We start from the raw sequence: 23,469 nt of genomic DNA, 5'->3' as shown, positions 1-23,469 counted from the left end.
TTCCTTCAAAAAATCACCCCTTACTCCTCCAGACAAAGCTGATCATGCCCTCTCTGCTATAAATACTGGTTGATGTATCTGCCTTGCGAATAGACTCTGAACTCCTTGAGTTTACTAGACAGTATCATCTTCAGCCCTAGAACCCAACGCTTGTAAAAACTTAGTAAACGTTTACTGAATAAATGAATGACAAAACATTCCCTCACTACTGACTAGAAACAGTGCTATTTTTTCTCCAACTAGTTTAATTGGTAAAATCCATACAAATGTAACTTGAGCGCCGGCCTTTAGAGACCAATAAAGTGAAATAAAAATACAAATTTGAGGCCAACGCTGAGACTTAATGGAAAATTACTATAAAGTAACATTTCATGGGGGTTCGTAGTCCAGATAGTTATCATTGTTGACCGAACATACATACTGAAGTCAATACTCTTTTATTCAACATATTAAATGTGTTGTTTAACTCCGGTAACCACAGCTGTGACTTAGTTAACGATCTCAATAAATCCTACTTAAATCAGAGACAGGAAAAAATTATGCAAATGAATTCTTATCTGTTTTTCTACCCAAGGCATATTTGATAACAGATAAAACATACCCCAAATAGTCTCTAGTTAATAGTCAAGAAGCCATTTGAGGTTTTATTTGGATCAAAATCAAATACAAAGAAGAGGAGAAGCCTGCTATATTCACAAATGGTTTTATTTCAGAAAGAAATTACACATTAAAAGGAGACATAGTTAAGAGCTTACACTCATGTATGGAAGTGAATCTAAGAAAGTCAACAGTTATTAATATACAAAGCACATGATTAAAAAAGACAGTAAGAGATAATGACAGAGAGGCTTGCCTTAGATTCATCCAGGAAATAATATCTTTTGTTTAAAAACAAAAAGATATTGGTCTTTAAAATAGCTCTTTAGAAACGAGTTCGCAGTTCCAGAGGACTTTAAAAATCAAACCCATCACACCAGGCTCCATGTAGGCTGTATCACACCCATACTCATCAGGCAGGATGGAAACCATTCATCAATTAAACCTTGCAGCTAGACAGGATGTCTTCCACTAATCTCTTGTAAACCCAGGCATCACCCTTAAGCCGCTGCCTCCTGATACCCACCACGTCGGGTTTTTGAAGCTGGCACACTTCTAGCTCAAACTGCATTGTCACTTTGCCAAAATCTGACTGTGTTTGACACTTCAGTGTATAGCTGTGAAAAAACAAGATAAGAAGCCAGTTAGCAGGAGAACCATGAATATTCTGTATAATACAAGAGATTTCTATAAGCCTCTAGGAGGCCAGTGGGGAAAATGAACCATTATTTCGTATTAAGCAATATAGTCCTGCTTACAGTTTCCAGATGACCTAGATATGCTTTAGTGATGGAGTATGACTGGTGTTTTCCCAAAAGCTAACCAGGATCTCAAAAAAGAATACAGATGAAAAGGCTTTACCAGAACTCTCCCTTGCTCCAAAGAAAAGCCCTTTTTTCATAGCTATACATGCCATTCATGCTCAAGAAATCTTCCGGCATCCTTTATGCAAGTCTTTCAATGGTGTAATCTGTGAACATTAGGCCATTTTCACAATGTTCACAACAAAGGAAAGCAGAGGGAAGATTAAGAATATTTTATTTTGTGCAGTTCATCAGAAACTTCTGTCTTTCATGTAAATAAAGCTGAAGCCAGCAACCTGTCGGTAGGACACATGTTTCTGAGGTTTTTCTAACAGTAATAAGAGGTTATGATCATTACAACACTTTAGGGCAGAGTTATAAAAGAAAGTCCAATGAGACAGTACATTCCCATGGCTGAAACATATGGCATATATAATTAGAACTGCCACATGAACTACTCTGATAACGGAAAGGCCCTGTCTATATGAAGCCTTCCACACATCTTAAGACATAGGTATGGTTCCTGCAAAGTTGCATAAATTGAATTCATGTAAATCAACTTTTAATTTGTTTACATTATATTTTAGTTTTATTTAATTGTCTTACTGATCTTCAATAGAGAAATACAAACAGTAAACAATAGGATCAATTCTAAATTTCAGTTCCCTAAATATTTAGGGGCACACGATTAGGCACTGTTCCACGTAAAGGGGAGAAATTACTTGCATCTGTTATGTATTACAAGGTGTATTAAAATATCATTCTTTTTCTTACTAACTTAGTTATGTCCTTTGGGGCTTGATCTATTAAAAATAAGCAGTTGCTATCAGAAATGCCATTAAGGTAAACCCTGTAGTTAAGGTTCCTGATGGGAAGATGAAGCACAGAGCAATTTAGTCATATCAAAGATAAAAAGTGAATTTTCCTCATTGGAAGAAGATAGTAATGGAATATAACATAGATTAGGGACACCACACCACTGAAAAATTTAGCTTTTGTTATTTTGCTTTGTCACAAAGAAGGTGAAAACAAACAGAGAAGGTAAAAAGAAAAAAGAAGGATAAAGGCAGATCTTCGGGTGGATCAGGAAGTTCGAGGAACAGATTACTGGTGAATAGCCAGTTACCGATCTGATAGATCATACGCTGAAGGAAAAATAATCGAAAGTTTTCAAACACAGATTTGGCGAGAGGTTCTAACGCTGTGGATAAACCCCAAGCATGAAGAACAGGTCAGAGTTAGATGTGATATAGTGATACCTAAAGAAGAAAGCCAGGGTTCACATAAGAGCGCTTGCCAACATTTAGAGATAATGAAAAGTAAAATTACTTTTGCAAAAGATTGTTTCTTGAAATCTTACTCTATACTGACTGTTCCAATTAAATGTTTTTGTTAATCCATCAGTGGCTCTTCTTGTTAGTGCTTTAATAATGAAATTTTAAAGAGACATAACTAAGTGGAAATGTTTAGAAATATGAACATCTTAAGCAACCAGAAGAGGTCTGGCTGTCCAGACCATGAGATTGTGACCAAGGAGGCTTTGATGGCAGTTCACTCAACAGTGGGAAACAGCTATGGTGAAATAATTCTCTAAAGTACTGAAAACCAGTTCTGTCACATAGAACGTCATAAAGAGAAGGAGTCTATATATATCCTTGATTTGTTTGAGGTGTCTCATAAATTTAGATTACAACTTATAAATATTATTGTAAAGCAGAATATCAAAGAAAAATAGAAGATGCAAAAGAAACTGGAAGAAGTTCAGATTTTCCTATTTTGAAAAGTCTCACTTTGAAAGTGGTGATAATATGGGCACTTAAAAGACTTCTATAGCTGGGCTTCCCTGGTGGCGCAGTGGTTGAGAGTCCGCCTGCCGATGCAGGGGACACGAGTTCGTGCCTGGTCCGGGAAGATCCCACATGCCGCGGAGCAGCTGGGCCCGTGAGCCATGGCCACTGAGCCTGTGCGTCCGAAGCCTGTGCTCCGCAATGGGAGAGGCCACAACAGTTAAGAGGCCCACATACCGCAAAAAAAAAAAAACAAAAAGTTTCTATAGCTCATATAAAACAAAAGAGAATAAATTATGAACACAGACACTAACATAAAAGCTTTTTGGATAAATGAGGCAAGAGAAATATATTTTTTAATTATGTTAAACAATTTATAATTTTTTAATTATATTAAAAACATAGGTTGGGAGGGGAATCAACCTCTGTTTTCTCAAAGTTCAAAAGACGTCAAGTAATAGATCCAAGTGTGCTTCTTACCCCTTTTGTACAAAGTCAACGTGCTTCTTTGGAAGAATAGACATTATTTCATTCAAGAGTTGATCTGGATTCACTAATCTGGTTGTAGTCACGTTATAGTGAGGCTTAAAAAAGAAAAAGAAGGGGTTAAGAAGTAAATCTTTACATCAACACAAAGACCATCCTACCTCATTTAGAGATCCCAAACTCCTCAACATAGTACCATTTCAAGTGGAAATATTTCAAGAAAAACACTGAAAGAATTTACAACCAACTCTTGGTAAGTTGGATTGAGATGGCACTGGGAAAGCTTGGAGAAATCACATTTATTAATAAGTGCATCCATATCACCCTTTTTATCTTTGCATCTTCCTCTCCTACCAATTTTTTAATAAGTAAATAAATATTAAATAACGTCTATCTCTTTGAGCTCTACCTATTTCCCCCTTCCTACACGGTGATAAAGACTCCTGAAATGTAAACTGTGAGAAAAAAAATGCCCTAGAAAATTTCACTTGTATATAGTTGCATGTGTTTCCTTAATTCTTTCTTGATCATTTAAGGAATTTTACAGAATCCCAGGAGGTGATTCTATGACAATTCTACGAAGGAATGAATATAACAAGTTTCCCTTTAAAAAAGTAATGTCAAATTATTTTTTCTCATTCACTAACAGCATAATTCTCAGAAATAATTTTTTAAATTAATTAATTAATTAATTTTTGGATGAGTTGGGTCTTCGCTGCTGCGCGTGGGCTTTCTCTAGTTGCAGCAAGCGGGGGCTACTCTTTGTTATGGTGTGCGGACTTCTCATTGCGGTGGCTTCTCTTTGTTGCAGAGCATGGACCCTAGGCATGTGGGCTTCACTAGTTGTGGCACGCGGGCTCATTAGTTGTGGCTCACAGGCTCTAGCGCGCAGGCTCAGTAGCTGTGGTGCACGGGCTTAGTTGCCCCACAGCATGTGGGATCTTCCCGCACCAGGGCTTGAACCCGTGTCCCCTGCATTGGCAGGCAGATTCTTAACCATTGCCACCAGGGAAGTCCAGAAATAACTTCATTCTTAATTAGTATCTATCCATCCATTCATTCAACAAGTATTTATTGACGGCTTACTAGGTGCCAGGCACTGTTTTATTTTTTAATTTTGATTTTTAAAAGTATTATTATTATTATATTTTGGCCACACCATGTGGCTTACGGGGGATCTCAGTTCCCCCACCAGGGACTGAATCCGGGCCACAGTGAAAGCCCAGAATCCTAACCACTAGACTACCAGGGAACTTCCCCAGGCACTGTTCTGGAGACAGAAAAAAATCCCTACCTTTCTAGCAGTATCTTCACTGTCAAACAAAATTATACTTTCTATGTCTTTCAGATTTCAGTTCTTTTTATAAATAACAAAATGCTGAGGTTAGAAAAGACCCAACTATCTTACTTTTCACTTTAAGAACCTATGACCTAAAGAAGAGCTATAAGTTTCTTAAGACGGGGTTTTTCAAAATGTGATAAAAAAAACAACTGGAGTTATACAATATAACTCTAAGTGGTACATGGATAAATACTTTTATTTTAATTTTATATATTTGTTCCAATCAGATTTAGCAAAATATGATTAGAAAAACTAATGACATATGGTTTCCTTTTAAATAAATACAAGTTTTTAAAGTTAGTCATCTTGGGGCTTCCCTGGTGGGGCAGTGGTTAAGAATCTGCCTGCCAATGCAGAGGACATGGGTTCGAGCCCTGGTCCGGGAAGATCCCACATGCTGCAGAGCAACTAAACCCGCGCGCCACAACTACTGAGCCTGCACTCTAGAGCCCGGGAGCCACAACTACTGAGCCCACGTGCCACAACTACTGAAGCCCGCGCACCTAGAGCCTGTGCTCCGCAACAAGAGAAGCCAGCGCAATGAGAAGCCCGTGCACCGCAACAAAGAGTAGCCCCCGCTCACCGCAACTAGAGAAAGCCCGCGCGCAGCAACGAAGATCTAACACAACCAAAAATAAATAAATAGATAGATAAATAAATAAATAAATAGTCATCTTGATTGTGGTGGTGGTTTCACAGGTACATATATAATGCCAAAGTATATTAATTGTACATTTTTAATATATGCAGATTATTGTATGTCAATTATACCTCTATAAATCTGCTTTTAAAATGCATCATATAAAGAAAGTACCAGATAAATAACAGTGCAGATGATATGCTGATATGCCGACATGAATGTGACTGTCAAATGACTAGAGTCCAGGAACCTCAGCTTCAAGTTATAAAAGGAACAAGTGGCACAGCTATGACAGGCCCCTCTGTCTCTTGGCTTCCAATCCAGGACTTTTTCACCAAATTAGATTGGCTTTTTCAAGATAATAACAAACTGAACACTTTCAAATCACAATTCAAGTGATTCCTTTGTAAAATAAAGAAATAATCCTATTTTATCTATTTAAATTTCAGATTTTTATAGATTGCTTCCTCAAAGAGGGCTTAACTACATATGATTCGCTATCTTAAAAAATTAAGGTGTTCTTTGTACCATCTTTTTTTCTTTTTGGCCGCACCGCGTAGCATGCGAGATCTTAGTTCCCTAACCAGGGATCAAACCCGTGCTCCCTGCAGTGGAAGTGCAGAGTCTTAACCACTGAACAGCCAAGGAAGTCCCTTTGTACCATCCTTTTAACTTTTCTGTAAGTTATAATTTTTTAATTTAAGAACGAGGTGTGGGGGCTTCCCTGGTGGCGCAGTGGTTGAGAGTCCGCCTGCCGATGCAGGGGACACGGGTTCGTGCCCCGGTCCAGGAAGATCCCACATGCTGTGGAGTAGCTGGGCCCGTGAGCCATGGCTGCTGAGCCTGTGCGTCTGGAGCCTGTGCTCCTCAATGAGAAAGGCCACAACAGTGAGAGGTCCGCGTACCACAAGACAAAAAAAGAACTAGGTGTGGACTTCTCTGGTGGCTCAGTGGTTAAGAATCCACCTGCCAATGCACGGGACACAGGTTCGAGCCCTGGTTCAGGAAGATCCCACATGCTGCAGAGCAACTAAGCCCGTGCGCCAAAACTACTGAGCCTACGCTCTAGAGCCCACGAGCCACAACTACTGAGCCCGCGTGCTGCAACTACTGAAGCCCACGTGCCTAGAGCCTGTGCTCCGCAACAAAGAGAAGCCACCGCAATGAGAAGCCCACGCACCACAATGGAAGAGTAGCCCCCGCTCTCCACAACTGGAGAAAAAGCCCGCACGCAGCAACAAAGACCCAATGCAGCCAAAAATAAATAAATAAATAAAAGAACTAGGTGGAAAATGAGGATAATCTCCTAAAGTAAGTCCTTTAGTTCTGAAAAACTTAAAACATTAGAAAGGGTTAAAGATCCAAAGTTAGATAAATCTTCAGATCTTAGGTGTATGCTAATCACAACTGTGGTTCTGCTACATTGGGGTTAAAATGCTCAACAATGACAATAATAATGATGCTTGACACTGGAACACCTTATATTTAGAAAGCATTTCATATGCAATATAACATCTCATACAGTCTCATTTATATATCCCAGCTCTGTGAAGCTGCCAGGATAGAAAATGTCTCCAGTTTTTACAAATAAAAAAATTGAGATAGTCAGAGATAAAATGACTTATCCAAACTACACTGTATGAAGCTGAGGCTACAACCCAGGCTTCTCATTCCCAATCTTGTGATTTTTCTCTTACATCCTGGAAGTAATGGGAAATATCTAGAAAGCCAACTAATATCACAGCAGTTCCTACTGAAAAATGCACTCAAGTTCCAAATAATTTACATTGGTGGACATTTTTAGAATATCATCTATTAGTATTTGATAACCACCGAGCTTCTCAATAATGTACATAATTGGACAAGTTTCCTTAAGTTTCTTTAATATTTTCAGAGAAATGACACCATGATTTTCATAATCCCAACATCACGGTTTGAAATACCTCACAACTGTCTCCAACTAGAGAACTCTTAGAATAAAAAGATAAAATATGCCTAATAAACAGCCATATGCAAACAGCCATATGCAACTTACAACATTATGTAAGTTCAACAAGGCAACAAATACTAATGGAGAAGTCCTATCTTCTCTCACTTTAAGACAGGACATAATGGGATCTCAGAACATTCTCCCCTGAAGCACCCTTCCACCCAGCAGCTCAGCATTTTTCTTCCCCCAAACCTGCCCAGATTTGCTCAAAATGAGACTCTCAGTGCAAAATCTAAACACAGACCCAGTCCCCAAATCATGGGGAACACCACCACCTGCTCTTCCCTCCTTTGGGCCCCACACCTCTTGGAACATGTTTTTATTACAGCAGTAAGCTCCGTGGATCAGAGCAACATCCCTGCCTGTTTTCACTGCCACTCTATGAGTTCCTCAAAGACATGAGCTGTGTCTTATTCTTCCCTTTACCTCTTACTTCCCTCAAACAAAAATGTCATTCATTAGATGTTTGAATGAATGCTCAGAGAGAATCCAAGAGAGTAAGAAATACTTTATATCTACTAATCACTTCTTTTTCTTTTCCTATCCCCACCAAATATACTGTCCACACCACTGACACATTAAACATGCTCTAAAAACATAATAGGTCTGTCAAGTAAGGTCCAAACGTCTTAGCCAGCCTATTTTCCTGACCTGTTGCTATTTTCCTCACACACACTACACTCAAAGTTCAAATTAACTTCCCATGCATTCAGATATTTCGTGAGGGCCTACAAAGGTACCCATGTGTCAGGGACTCTCCTATGTACCAGAGATAGGACAACTGACCTCAAGCCCCCATCCTTAAGGCAGTTCCTTATATATGCCCCATGCTTCCCCACCTCCTCTTTTGCCTCTGTGATTAATCCCCCTACATGAACTTTAATATTTGAATTTTAGTTATTTGTTCCTCCAAAGGAGCAACTGTATCTAATTCACCTCTGCATTCTCAAAGACCACTGCATAGTAAAATGTATATTTTAGGTGCTCAAAAAATATGTATTAGCTAAATGGATGAATAAATAAATTAAAAATACTAATCAATTCATTCATTCAGTACTTTTCTTTAAAAAAAAAAAGTAGTCCAGTTAGCAGTCAGCTTCCAAAATCCATATTAAAGAATTCCAGTCCACTTACCTTTAGTTTTCTTGGCCCATCTTTGGCCGAGCCCTTCCTTTTGCTCCTGGTAAGCACAGTGATAACCTTATCCAACCCCTTCTCAAGGCTCCCAAACACTTTGGTTCCTTTTCTTTTTGGAGTATCCTCTACATGTACTTGGTTAAGGTTGAGTTCCACTGAGCGACACCTTAAAAAAAAAAACAATGAACCCACGAGTAAGAGTTGGACTTCCTGCCTTTTGGGTCCCTCACAGAGGTGCATTTGTCCTGGCTGTTAGGTGCACCTCATTCAGGTATGCCTGGCCAAGCCATCTTACTCTTCCTCAGGGAGCACAAAAGCCATCTTCCACTGAAATGTAGCCATCACCTCTCCCCCAAGTCAACTGCCAAAACTATTTTTCCCCTACCTTTTTTTTAGTGTCAAATATATAGAAAAGTTGAACAAAAAGTATAATAACCACCAACATATCCTTCTAGAGTCAACAATTGTTAATATTTTGCCACATTTGCTTTCTCTACATATATATAATAAATACATTAAAAATATGTACATCAAAGTAATCCATCTGAAGATATCACAACCCTTGGGACTTCCCTGGTGATCCAGTGGGCAAGACTACGCGCTCCCAATGCAGGGGGCCTGGGTTCAATCCTTGGTCGGGGAACCAGATCCCACATGCATGCAGCAACTAAGAGTTCGCCTGCTGCAACTAAGAGTCTGCATGCCACAGCTAAGAGTCTACACACCGCAACTAAGAGTCCGCATGCTGCAACTAAGACCTGGCGCAGAATGAATGAATATTTAAAAAAAAAAGATATCACAACCTTTTACTCTGAAACACTTCAGCATACATCATCAGTGAATAAGGACATCTTCCTACATAACCACAATATCATCATGATATCAAGAAAATTAATAATAATGCCATAGCATCTAATATCTAGTTCACATTCTAATTCTCCCAATTATCCTCAAAATGGAGCCTGCTCAAAAAAAGAGCTATAAAAGATAATGAAAGGTCACTTATGCTGCAGACCTGTTTGTACAAGAGGAATGGGCTTTATCTGAAGCACCCTTTAGGATCTTTAATATTTTAGAGTGACTGCTGTTTGTTAGTGGATGTCTATACTCCACTGGCAGAAGTGTAGGGAAAGATGGGCCCCAGCACAGGAACTGTATTTTAAGTTAAGGTGCCAGTTGTACTGCTGATGAGTCTCACAATTCCACCCTGAGAAAGGCAGTGGCAACAGCCTCAGTAATGGCCACAGACCACGTTCATATAGACAGTCCCTGACAGAATCTACATGATGGTTTACCTTAATTGGGTTTATCATATATGAAAAAAGGAAATCTGGTTACATATACTAAAGAAACTATACAAAACTGAACACTTACCGCCTCTCAGGGCTAATGACACCTGTTATTAACTTCTCTGTTCCTGCTGAATTTACCGGCATTTTAACTGGGGTCTCTTTCAGGCACTGGTTTCTAGCTATTAGAAAAACAACAAACACAAACCACATGTAGCTGACATGCTATAGTTTCCAATTCTCCATCAATAATGCATATATCACCTCATTCATTGGCTCAGAAATATTGTAATCACTTGCCCAGTGATGTTAAGGCTCTAATTCTTTAAAGAAATATTTCCAGATGATTTATAATAAAAACAAAATCATTTTGCTTTACATGTGTGGCTCTTCTTTTTCTTCACTGTAAAACTGAGGCCATGCTTATGATTTTATCATAAATATCATATGAAAAATCTAAATAGATCACATAAATAATATTTCATGATTACTGATTCTCCTTTCTATAAATAAAAGTCAATCTGTATTTATGCCTTTAATGAATATATTACTGAGAGGTGTTAATTCAATTCATAGACCTTTCAACTCCTATCAGGCAAAGAGAATAGTCCCCTGTGAAAGCTGACAAAAGTTATTAAAGAGGTTATAAGCTTTGGTTATTTTTATATTCCCTATTCCAAAATTTGGTGTTTTATTCTAGTAGGGTATTTGTATCCCAGATAGTTTGTGACAAACCTGCATTAACAAATCTGGTTACTACTCATTAGTTAACTTTTTGTTCATGATCTAAAAGTACACCAATAAGAGATAATAATATTCACTTCATAATAAATATAAGATTCCAAGCTTTTAAAAACAGATCGGGGGTTTTGTTTTGTTTGACCATACAGCATTACTCTCTATGACCATACAGCATTACTCTCACTGGTTCCATAAGGACAAGAAAATAAAATTAATCAACAATATCTATCAAAACAGTTTTCATCTTTGTATACTGAGAGTATACAAAAAATTTGAAGGTGATTAATATGCTTTCATTTCAACTAATGCAAATAACATATGTTTAAAAAGCAGCTTGGCTTCTCCTAGCAATCCCTGAGAGCATTGCTAGCCATTTCTGACCTGCTATATGTTTATTTAGCATGATAAGAAGAAGGAATTTCAAGATGTTTTACCACTGCTTAATCTACACAGCAAATACCTTTTGAGGGTGTACTGTAATGATTTGGTGTAGTGAGTATTTCTCTTTTATGCTGGTTCTTATTAACTGGAGTCTTTGGCTCAGGAAATGAAAAGCACTCGTCATTCTTTACAGCAGACTTAGGAGTATATACATTCTCTTTGTTCTTTAATTTATTGACAGATGCTGTGCATAATACTGGAGTTAATGATTTAGATTCCAGACCATTTGACTCTGTCCAATGCTTGGCAAACTGGAAAATAAAAGTTACTGGATAAAGCACACTGAAGAAGAAAAGTCAATTTCTTTACAACATGCCTTAATCATTTGCAAATTACCTTGCACCATTTTTATTAAAATGAAACACTATCAAAAGGATATTATGGGCAATACCAGGAAATTTGAAAATGTATATTCAGTTCTCTTTAGTACATGTAGATCACTTTAGGCTGTTCTATTGACGGGTAATTTTCAACATGTTTCAGGCCGTATTTAATCAAACATACCCAGATTCTAGGCAATTCAGGATGGGCACATATAAATCCCTAAGAATTGCTTCCCATACCTAGACTGCCAGTTTGTCTCTAATATGTAACAAGAAATAAAAGTTTAGTCAATGACCGGCTCAGAAAAACCATGTTAAAATACGGTAACAGAAATGTTGGATAGAAAATATATTTTAATCCTTTTAAATTTATGGTGGAGCTTGCAAAAAAGATAGGAAAATCCTCAGAGGCCAAACTAAAAATAGGAGCAGGAATTCAGAGATGTAATCAAGGCTGAAACTGTCCTCTGCCCTAAGGGCATCTACCTACTCTCTAGTATAATCTACAGGAGGAGTAGATTAGACCCACGCACGGTGCTAAATTAGAGCCAAAGCCAGGAGGGGGTATAACTAAAATGAAAGGGTGAATTAAATATAAACCTGCCCTGCAAAGAGCTCGGCAAGAAAACGTGTCTGTCCTGGCCATGGCTCTGGAGGAGAAAAGAGTTTCCTTTAATAATTTTTAAGTAGCCACAGGACAGTCTTCACACAGGTTTGGAACCCAAATTCATACTACGTGCACGATCCCCAGAAATTTCAAGCCTAGAATTTGATTTAAAGTAGTCCCAGTCCTAAACTGGTTGTGTTCCAGGAATGTGACGTGACAGAAGCAAACACAATTCCTAGCTGAAAGAAAAGCTTCAATCCAACACAACCCAAGACCTCAACCCTTAATCCAAGCTTCGAAGCATTCGCACAGAGTTCCAAGAAAAATGAGCCTATAAAAAAAAAAAATGCCAAAAGATACAAACACCATGAGCAAAAGTCAGCAGAAAAAAATAAACAAAAGGATCAGACCCATAAAGATGTCATATTGAAATTACCAAGTAGAGAATATAAATATGTTCGTATGTTTAAAATAATAAAAGAAATTGAAAACATGAAAAGAGGAATGTTAAAGCAGTTTTGAAAAAGAATAAAAATCTCTAGAAATAAAAAACATAATGATAAAAATGAAAAATTCAATAGACAGGTCAAATAACAGATTAAATAGAAATGAGAAAAAGAATGTGAATGTGAAATAAATCTGAAATGATCTAGAATGCAGTCCAGAGAGAAAGATATGGGATATATGAAAGACAGTTTAAAATAAATAGAAAACGAAATTTAATGGTCTAACATATGCCTATTCTGAGTTCCAGAGATAGATAATAAAGACGATGAAAAAGCAGCAATTAGTCAAGGAATTTTCCAAAATTGATTAAAGATACAAATCCTCAAATACAGGAAACACAATGAATCATAAACAAGATAAATAAAAAGAAATCCATATCTGTATTTACTAGGCTCTACTACTCTAGAGGACACTACCCACAGAGACAGTAACCCTAACAATGAGACTGCAGAACACCAAAATCAAAGAGAAAATCCCAAAAAGAGCCAGGGCGAAGACTAACTAGAAAGGAACCTGACTGACAGAGATTTCTCAATGGTAACAACAGAAGCAAGAAGACAGTGGAATAATATCTTCAAACTACAGAGCATAAAATAACTGATAAACTAGAAATCAATACAGAAGGAAACTACATTCTAAAAATGAAAGTGAAATAAAGACAATTTTAGCCAATTTAGAAAGAGTGTTTGTCATCAACTGTGACTTCCACTAAAGGAATTTTTAAAGGATGTACTCCAGGAAGAAGAAACATAATTTTAGAATGAACATTTGAGAGATAAGAAGGGTAAGTAGGGCTTCCCCAGTGGCGCAGTGGTTGAGAGTCCGCCTGCTGATGCACAGGACATGGGTCCGTGCCCTGGTATGGGAAGATCCCACATGCCACGGAGCGGCTGGGCCCATGAGCCATGGCCGCTGAACCTGCACGTCCGGAGCCTGTGCTCTGCAATTGGAGAGGCTACAACAGTGAGAGGCCCACGTACAGCAAAAAAAAAGAAGAAGGGTAAGTGGACAAAAGAAAATGTGAGTCAATCAAATAAATACTGATAGTATACATTCTAAAAATAATATGTAATTTATGAAGTTAAAAATGTATAGAGCTAAAAACAAATTGTACCACAGTTATGCAAGATGTAACTACTGGGGCTTCCCTGGTGGCTCAGTGGTTAAGAATCCACCTGCCAATGCAGGGCACACGGGTTCGAGCCCTGGTCCAGGAAGATCCCACATGCCGTGGAGCAACTAAGCCCATGCGCCACAACTACTGAGCCTGTACTCTAGAACCCATGAGCCACAACTACTGAGACCACGTGCCACAACTACTGAAGCCCATGAGCCTAGAGCCTGTGCTCTGCAACAAGAGAAGCCACTGCAATGAGAAGCCCACGCACTGCAACAAAGAGTAGCCCCCGCTCACCTCAATTAGAGAAAGCCCATGCGCAGCAATGAAGACCCAACGCAGCCAAAAAATAAATAAAATAAATACATTTTTCAAAAAAAAAAAAGATGTAACTAGTGGAGAAAAATGAGTGAAAGGTCCAAGCGACCTCCGTTTACTACTTTTGTAACTTTCTGTGAATATACAGATTTCAAAACGAAAAGCTAAAAAAAATAGATAGCTAAAATACTTACATATCGATAGTATTTAGTAATCTAAGAGAGGGTGATCAGAGATTAGTGTTCTAAGGATTTCATATGTTTAGAAGAAAAGTAAAGATACAGATTAACTTTTTATTTGGTTAAGTTAAATAGCATGTTAAAAGATTAGAGTAAATATTAAAATAAAATAGAAACCAATGGAATGAAGGGAAAAATTGACATAAGAAACAAGAAATATAGGAAAAAATACTGAAAAAGTGGGACAAATAGAAAGCACAAAATAAGACGGCAGATACATGATAAGAATATTAGTAACCAAAATAAATGTAAATTTGGTAAGCTCTCACTTGAAAGACAAAGATTTTCAGTTTTCATACCACCAAATCTAGCTATATGCTGTTTTTTAAGAGATATACCTAGGGGGAGTGGAGGAGGGATGGATTGGGAATTTGGGATTAGCAGATGTAAACTATTATATATAGAATGGATAAACAACAAGGTCCTACTGTATAGCACAGGGAACTATATTCAATATCCTGTGATAAACCATAATGGAAAAGAATCTGAAAAAGAATGTGTGTATGTATAACTGAATCACTTTGCTGTACAGCAGAAATTAACACAACATTGTAAATCAACTATACTTCAAAAAAGTCATTTAAAATCTTTAAAAAAAAAAGATACCTAAAATATAAGGGCATGAAAAGTTGAAAATAAAAAGATAAAAAAATATAAACCAAGCAAATAACAACCAAAAAAAATCAATATAGCTATCTTAATATCAGAGAAACAAATAGACTTCAAGGAGAAACATATAACTAGTAATAAAGAGGATCACTGTAAATGATAAAAGGTTCAATTCCCCAGAATAAAAATTCTAAACTTGTATGCTAATTATATACCTTCGTACATATATATATGAAGCAAAAATAGAACTACAAGAAGAAAATGACAAACTACCATCCCATTAGAAGATTTTTAACATATCCCACTCTCAAGCAGATAAATTTATGGGTCAAGCAGACAAAATATTAGTATGGATGTAGAAGATTTAACAACAGAATTTAATAAGATTGGTCTAATAGAAAACTAAAGGCAGAAAATAACAAAATGGAAACTAAAATATAATAGAATCAGTAAGGCCAGAAGTTGGTTCTTTGAAAAGACTAATAAAATTGACAAAACTCTGGTAAGACTGATCCAAAATATGAAAGAGCTGCAATAAACAAATACACTTCAGCAATGAAAAGGGGGACATAAACACAGATACTACAGACATTAACAAGATCATAATATCCTCCTGTTGATTTTATGCCAAAACATTTTAAAACATGTATGAAATGGACACTAGAAAAACAAAATTCACCAAACTGACGAAAAGAAATTGAAATACTGTGTAGTCCTATGAATACAAAAGAAATTGAATCAGTAGTTGACTAGCTTCTCACAGAAACATTCCAGGCCCAGATAGTTACATAATAAGTTCTATCATACATTCAAGGAAAATATAATTAATAGCTCTTAAAAACCATTCCAGAGAATAAAAAAGAAAGAATATGTCCCAAATCATTTTCAAAGACTAGTTATAATCTTAATGTCAATCAGATACGATTAATATAAGATGGGATGGGCAATCTTAATGCCAATCAGATACGATTAATATAAGATGGGATGGGATGCAAGAACAGGAGAAGAAAGGCTTTCACTCTTTATTCAGCTGTTCCATATTGTTTGAATTTTTTACAAGATGAATGTATCTATGTATTACTTATGTATCAATAATAATAAAGTTTTCAAAAGAAAAAAAAATCATATAAGAAAGAAGATAATAGGCCAATCTTATTTAAGAACATGGAAGCAAAAAACCTAAACAAAATGTTAGTAAACTAAACCCAGCAATGTATAAAAAAAGATAGTAATACATCATGACAAACTGGGCTTATCTAAAGAATACAAGATTGGTTTAACATCAAATCTATTAATATAACATATACTACATTAACAAATTGAAAGAACAAAACCAGATGATTATCTCAATAGATGAATTCTATCTAACCTTTTTTCTGCAACAGAGATTCATAATTTTTAAACAAATCTTAGCAAACCAGGACTAGATGAAAAAAAGGTCTTAATCTGAAAAATATGGGGTCGGGGGGCACAGAAGGGAAAGAGGGAAAAGAAGGATAAGGGAAAGGAGAACAGGGAGGGGGAAGGGGAAAGAGGAGGGAAAAAGAGAGAACAAACATCATATTGAATGATAAAATATTAGAAGCATCATTCTACAATTGGGAAGAACAGAAGAATGCTTACTATACTGCTAGGACTACTAAGTGCAGTAATAAAAAGATATTAAAGGCATGAGAACTGGAAAGGAAGTAACAAAACTGTCATCCACAGATGATATAATTTTCTACAACACTCAAAAGAATATACAAACTGTAAGAATTTAAAAGAGTTTAGGAAAGTTGTTGAATATAACATCAATACACAAAAATCAGTTTCATATCTTTACACCAGTATCAGACAGTTTAAAAATGTGATTTAAAAAAACCTACCAAATGGGCTTCCCTGGTGGCGCAGTGGTTGAGAGTCCGCCTGCCGATGCAGGGGACGCGGGGTCATGCCCCAGTCCGGGATGATCCCACATGCGGGAAGATCCCACATGCCGCAGAGCGGCTGGGCCCGTGAGCCATGGCTGCTGAGCCTGCGCGTCCGGGGCCTGTGCTCCGCAACGGGAGAGGCCACAACAGTGAGAGGCCCGCATACCGCAAAAACAAACAAACAAACAAACAAAAAACAACCTACCATTCCCAATAGCAATAAAAAACAAAAGTACTCAGGAATAAATCTAGTAAAAGATACGTAAGCTCATTTTAGAGAAAGTTATAAAATTTTATTGAAAGTAATTAACTAAAACCTAATAAATAGAGAGGTATACTGTGTTTACAGATAGGGGGATTTGAGGATATAGACTTCAATTTTCCCCAAGTTGAAGTGTATGTAAAATTTATCAAAATGAGTCTAAAATGTATATGGAAATGCAAAGGAGAAAGAATAGACATTCTTAAAGAAGAAGATGGGAGCAAATTGGCCAACCAGATAAAAGAAATATTATAAAACTAAAGAAATAAGATATATGGTATTTGTACAAATAAACCAATAAAACAAAATATTTCTCAGAAGCAGACACACTTATATAACAACTTGATATGTGATAGAAGTGCCATTGTAGATCAGTGCAGAAAGACTGGACTTGTCAATGGTGCTGGCACAACTGATTATAAGAGGGAAAAATTGATTCCCTACCTCATACCATACAAGAGAATTAATTCTCCACAGACTAAAGACTTAATGTGAAAGGAAAAGCTTTAAAACCTTTAGAAGCAATATATGCGAATGCATTTATGACTTCTGCAGAATGATTTCTTTTAAAATACACAAAAATTATAAACCATAAAGGAAAATACTGACAACTTGTAACATTAAAATTAATGACTTCTGCCACCAAAGTAAAAAGACAACTGACAAACTCAGACAATATACCTGCAACACACAACCAACAAAGGATTAGAATTAAAATTAAATTAAGAACTTCCTCAATACCACCAAGAAAAAAGAAACAATCCAACAGAAAAATAGGCAAAGGACACAAAAAAAGCCATTTCATAAAACAGGAAAAACCACTGGCTGATTAATATATGAAGAGATAAATAAATAACCAGAAAAGTACAAATTAAAACCACAGTGAGATATCACTTTACACTCACCAGATTAGAAGATATTAAATAACAAAAAATATCAAGTATTGGTAAGTCTGTGGAGCAACAGGGACATGTAAATTATACCTCATTTTTTAAAGAGATGGGGAGGGAAGGGAAGGAAAATAGAGCAGTGAAGTGCTCCAAAATGGAATCTTGGCTTTCTTCAACTTGGAAATAATTGGCTTCCCTTTCATTTATATTCCAACAATCTCCCATTAATATTTTCAATGGCTTAGGAATTCATTAAATTTGCAAGCACAAACTAGATCTTATGTTAGAACCTAGATATTTTTTATAATTGAGGTAACATATTCTACTTTACAGTAATAAAAATAACCAACCTGTGGTGTTTGTGGAGTAGCCACACCTGTTGATGAAATGTCTTCACACCATTCATAGTCTATTAATCCAGCCACATAATTTTCATCACTGGCGATCACATCTTCTAGACTCAGATTCTTTGACTATTCAAAAATAGAAGAACTCAGAAACAACGCCACCATGATTCCATTTTAAAAGAATATATTGCAGGCACAGGGCAAGGTCCTCGAAGCAGAAACAAATGAGAGACAGTAGACTGAAGGAGATCACCACCCAAAACAGGAAGTCAAAAATTTTTAATTCAAATTATTAGAGGGGCTTCCCTGGTGGCGCAGTGGTTGAGAGTCCGCCTGCCGATGCAGGGGATGCGGGTTTGGGCCCCAGTCTGGGAAGATCCCACATGCCACGGAGCGGCTGGGCCCGTGAGCCATGGCTGCTGAGCCTGCGCATCCCAAGCCTGTGCTCCGCAACGGGAGAGGCCACAACAGTGAGAGGCCCGCGTACCGCAAAAAAAAAAAATTATTAGATAGGAGAATCTCTGACTCTCAAACAAGATGCCTTGGAACATTCTTATGTTATATGGCAATCTACTTAGCATATCATTATCAGATAATCACTATAACACCAGACAAATAACTGTTTTGCAAATCTATAAATAAGAAGCTCTCCGACAAAGTAGATGGAAGGGACTCTGAAATACAGGTTTCTTGGTTGCAAGAACATACTGAGTAGCTCGCAATTTCTACTAGGAATAAATTAGACTTATGAAAGATCTCCTGGAGACAGGCTATTCGGGGTCCTATGCTAATAATACCACCAGTCATTTATTTTCCTTCACTCTTCCCCCTCAAAAAAACTAGGAGTACACTAGATATACCCTAAATTCTAAGACTATGGAGTATAGTTGGATTTTTTATTTTTCACTCCTTTCCTTTCCTTCAATATCTAGTTAGCCTGGCCAAGCAACTGTACTTGAATTTCTTACATTCCATCCTTTCTTTTCTAATTTTCTGATTCAAGGACAAATCTTCTCATACCTGAACTATTCAAATGGACAACATGGTCCCTGCCACCAATCTTCCCACCCTCTCAACCAGGGGTGACAGAGTTCTCCAGGGTTGTCAATTACCATCAACTAGAACTAGCTACATGGAGTGCTAGGCTGAGAAAAATACTAAAGCTAAGTCTATGCCCAGTGGGGAAAAGCACAGTGTCGTATGAATGAAGGCTGCCAGGGTACTGCAGTAGATAATAAAAGCACATAAACATCCCTGACTGAACAATCCTATATACAACTGGATGAACTCTGAAAATCAGTCATGTTGGTGACATGTCATGTCTTGCTCAAAAACCCAGTTTCCCATTACTTACAGCACAAAGTGTAACCCTCTGACCTGGCATTTCAAGGTTCCCTACAATCTAGCTCTCAGCTACCCTTCCAGATCACCCATTCACTCTCTTCCTCTTTTACTTTTCCCCCTTGAACTCTTTATTTTAACCAAACAAGTCTAGTCACTGCCAAAAGGATACATTGAGCACATTTAGGTGCCTGAGTTTTTGCTAATTCCATTTATCTTGCCATGAATTCTGTGCTCCTTCTTTTGTATTTTTCTAAACTTAAATATGGATCCAGTTCAGATCACCCACGGTGACCACTCTCACCCTCTAAAGCCCCTACCGCACACCTCTAGCGCTTAGCTGGCACCCGCCACCTACTACGATGTAGTATTATCTATACGTATAGCTTGCCTCAACTTAACTGTTAGACAACAAGCACTACCCTGTACACAGATTTGTTTCCCAAGAGCTAGCACGGGGCCTGAAAATGCTAATGATGTTGATACATGGTCTTTTGTGATTCTCAGATCAGATTGTATTATTGTTTCACTGAAAGTGGCATCTATTGATTAACCGTTCAGAATTACTTACTTTCTTATAAACAACACTCCAGAGAAAAAAGAGTGATTCTATCAAGGAGGAGAATAGCACAAAGAGACTATATAGCTTGCTTCAAGCCTTAGTGAGTTGCATAAAGACCAGAAAAAAAACCCAAAATTTGATTTCTACTTCATTGCTTGTCATTAAAATATCTCTTTATTGGCTATAAAAATTGGCTCAATAATATAAATGCACAAATGATTAAATTATTAGGTAAATAAATGCTCATTAGATGGAAGATAAGAGTAAACATCTTCCCAGATCCTTTCTACTTGGATATTCTATGACTCACATATGCAGATGAATTGAGACCACACCAATCCAGATATAAGAAAATCTAATGGCTTAGGAAAATGTCTAAGACCTTTTAAACTAGGGTCTTAAACCTTAACTGGGGTGTCATAAACCTTAAAATTTAGCTGAGGTTTATTCTAAGTATGGAGGTATCTAATATCTTTCTGAAATTACCCTGATCAGAAGCAAAGTTTATGTTTTTGTGTCCTCTTAGACCCAAAGGTATTGACTTGGGTGTGAGACTTTAAAGGGTTTGCCCTGTGAGCAGGATGAGGGATAGGATGATTCATGGAGTCCGTGGGTAAAAGATCTGCCTGGGCATGGGATATTCACCAGCCCAGTACAACTCTCCAAGAACAGATTAGAAAAACAACCCAGCAATAAGATTATCTCACTTCAGAGATTTCTTTACACAACAGCCCCTTACACTAACACTTTTGGTTCTTAATTTGGTCAAAAGACCAACTACGGAGAGAAGGGAGACAAATTAGGTCTGGCAGGGACAAAAGACCCACTATACCTGCAGCACATGATTGAAGAGAGGTCAAAATTGAGTTGTTAAAGGAAATGACGGTGGCGGGGGGGGGGGCATTCAGCGTTCAAAAAAAGATTATGAAAGAGGTGGCATTTGAACATTTTTTAAAAACAGAGTTTTGAGATCTAAAGAAAAAAATATCACCTCACACACATAATCATTTCTGCTATACTGGATTCCATGAAGAGGGCCAACTCTTTCTCTCTGAGAATGACAAAAGTACAGTTTCCTAATGTTAAAACCATTTAAACTGCAACTTGAATTAATGGAGGGAAGATTACATTACAAAGCTCCACACCTATCTGGCAAAGTATTTGGAAGGTGGAATTTTAAGGCATGGGAGATACAAAGAATCACACAGAAAACAGACACTAATTTGAGCACTTAGGAATGACATGGTGCTTCCAAATATGTAAGGCTTCTCCACCATTCTAAATGTTCATGACAAAGGAAAATGAGACAAAGACAACAAAATAGAAAAAAATAATTTGGTTATAACTCATACAAGGAATTTGAGTTGCATGAGCTACAGCTGCTGCTCAAAACAAACAACCTAAACCCTTAATATAAGTGAGTATCAAAATATTCACTGAAACTTCATGTTATATAAGGTATAATATGTCCTATAATTTACATAAATTATATAAACAAGCATACTAAAAAAAGACTGGAAAGATACAATAAAATATAAACTATTTTATCTATAGGTGGTAGTAGCTTTATAGGTAAATTCTATTTTCCTTTAGCTTATCTGTGGCTTAAAATTATTCTACATCAGGAGTTACTTTTGTGGAAAAAAGGGGAGGGAGAAATTTTTTTGTTTTTAATGCCATGTAGACATTCAAAATTCTAGTGTTCGCATTCAGAATTTCCCATTTTCCTCATCAAAAATATTTAGATCATAAAAATGTCTTGCTTGTGGGCCCCTGACATCAGCAAAGTTAACTTCCCTGGCATGTATCCACTTATGAACAAGATGGGCACATGGCAAGAGCAGAAGGCACTCACACAAAAGCTTCTGACATTCACCTTGATGTTTGTGACTGCAGTCGAGTTGGCTTGTCCACAGGAAGAAAGAAGCCTTAAACGAACTGGTTTTCCCCGAGCCTTCTTGGCTAGGAGTAGAAGATAAGTAGCTGTGAGGTGATCATACTGCCACTGGAGGAAAAGAAAATCAAATTGTTTAGAAGACTAAACTTGCTTTTTGAAATAATGTTTTATTTTAAATTAATTTTTTCCTCAATGTAACAAACATTCAGAATTTAGATATTTTTTTTGGCTTTAAAGCATATAATGAAAGACAGCAATCCCCTACACCACTCCCACACACACACAATTTCCACTTCCTAAAAGGCACCTTTGGCTGTTTTTTCTATATTTCTAAATTAATTGCATATACAGCTTTAATTTTTTTCAGCTTCGGATATTATCTCTAGATTTCTTACTATAGAAAATAAGAATTTAGCTCTACTACAACTCCTTCCTTCCCCCGAACATATTTCCCTGCATCCTCCTACTATAGTTTTATAATTTTTAGTTAAATCAACATTTACATTATTATGATTATATAAATAGTATTTGCAACTAAGTAAAGGCAATATTCAAAATACTTAATTGGTACCCTGACCCCAGTGAATCAAAACAGAGGCCAAAATATGAGTAGGTTCCTGGGAAACCCCTGCCATGCCAACTATTAACCTTTTAATTGCTGGATATGAGGCAGGACCGGAGGGAGGTACCAGGCCTAAGGGAGGTTACAGGGCAACAGGGAGGGCACTCAGTGTAGTAGTTATTTACCAATCAGTATACAAATATTCTAGTATCTTAATAATCTGTATGGCCATACTGGTTGAATATCAGCCCTGCAACCAAACCACACAGGGTGCTATCCTTGCATTTTCTTCTTTTGAAACTTTTTCTTGAAGTTAAAAATAAAAAAGAAGCAGTTAGTCATCTTACTAACTCAACTCCACACTCTCCAACACTCTTCACCTCCTCCCAACATGTTCACAACACATCAGCTAATCTGTCTCCTCCTCTGTCTCATTTTGGAGACATTCCACCTGATGTCTGCATTCTATGCTCCACTCTGGGCTGGCTTCTTTCTCAGCCTGCAACTCAACTGTCGATTGAGGGGTTCCCTTCACTTCTATTCTACAATATACCCCTTGGTTTCCTAGATCCTACCTGTTCCTTTCTCTTCGTTTACTTTCTTGTTTTGGTGGAACATTTCCCCCAACAACTTCCTGAGTGTGGATGAAGAGGAGGTAAATTTTTGAGATCTTGCATGTCTGATAAATGACTGTATGCTATCCACACGCTTGACTCTGGTTT

General features: G+C 37.2%; 1 protein-coding gene across 5 annotated transcripts in view; it reads right to left on the bottom strand.

Moving 5' to 3' along the window:
• Positions 1-631: 631 nt before the first annotated feature.
• The window catches only part of MELK (maternal embryonic leucine zipper kinase), a 78,393-nt gene continuing 55,555 nt past the window's right edge, over positions 632-23,469 (bottom strand). For 3 of the 5 annotated variants that reach the window (XM_019949074.3, XM_004311138.4, XM_073806293.1), the window contains 7 exons: positions 22,165-22,293; positions 18,389-18,511; positions 11,273-11,504; positions 10,157-10,253; positions 8,780-8,948; positions 3,668-3,771; positions 632-1,214 (listed from right to left, as the gene is read on the bottom strand). In XM_019949074.3, the coding sequence (XP_019804633.1) occupies positions 1,037-1,214; positions 3,668-3,771; positions 8,780-8,948; positions 10,157-10,253; positions 11,273-11,504; positions 18,389-18,511; positions 22,165-22,293 (1,032 nt within the window). In that variant the 3' untranslated portion in view covers positions 632-1,036. The remainder of the gene's footprint in view (positions 1,215-3,667; positions 3,772-8,779; positions 8,949-10,156; positions 10,254-11,272; positions 11,505-18,388; positions 18,512-22,164; positions 22,294-23,469) is intronic. The other 2 variants (XM_019949076.3, XM_019949078.3) reach the window with 1 other exon arrangement.

The sequence above is a fragment of the Tursiops truncatus genome, chromosome 6 (genome assembly GCF_011762595.2).
Source record: "Tursiops truncatus isolate mTurTru1 chromosome 6, mTurTru1.mat.Y, whole genome shotgun sequence".
NCBI classification, from domain to species: domain Eukaryota; kingdom Metazoa; phylum Chordata; class Mammalia; order Artiodactyla; family Delphinidae; genus Tursiops; species Tursiops truncatus.
The sequence above is the reverse complement of the archived record's forward strand: the minus strand, read 5'-3'. Positions and strand labels throughout refer to the sequence as shown.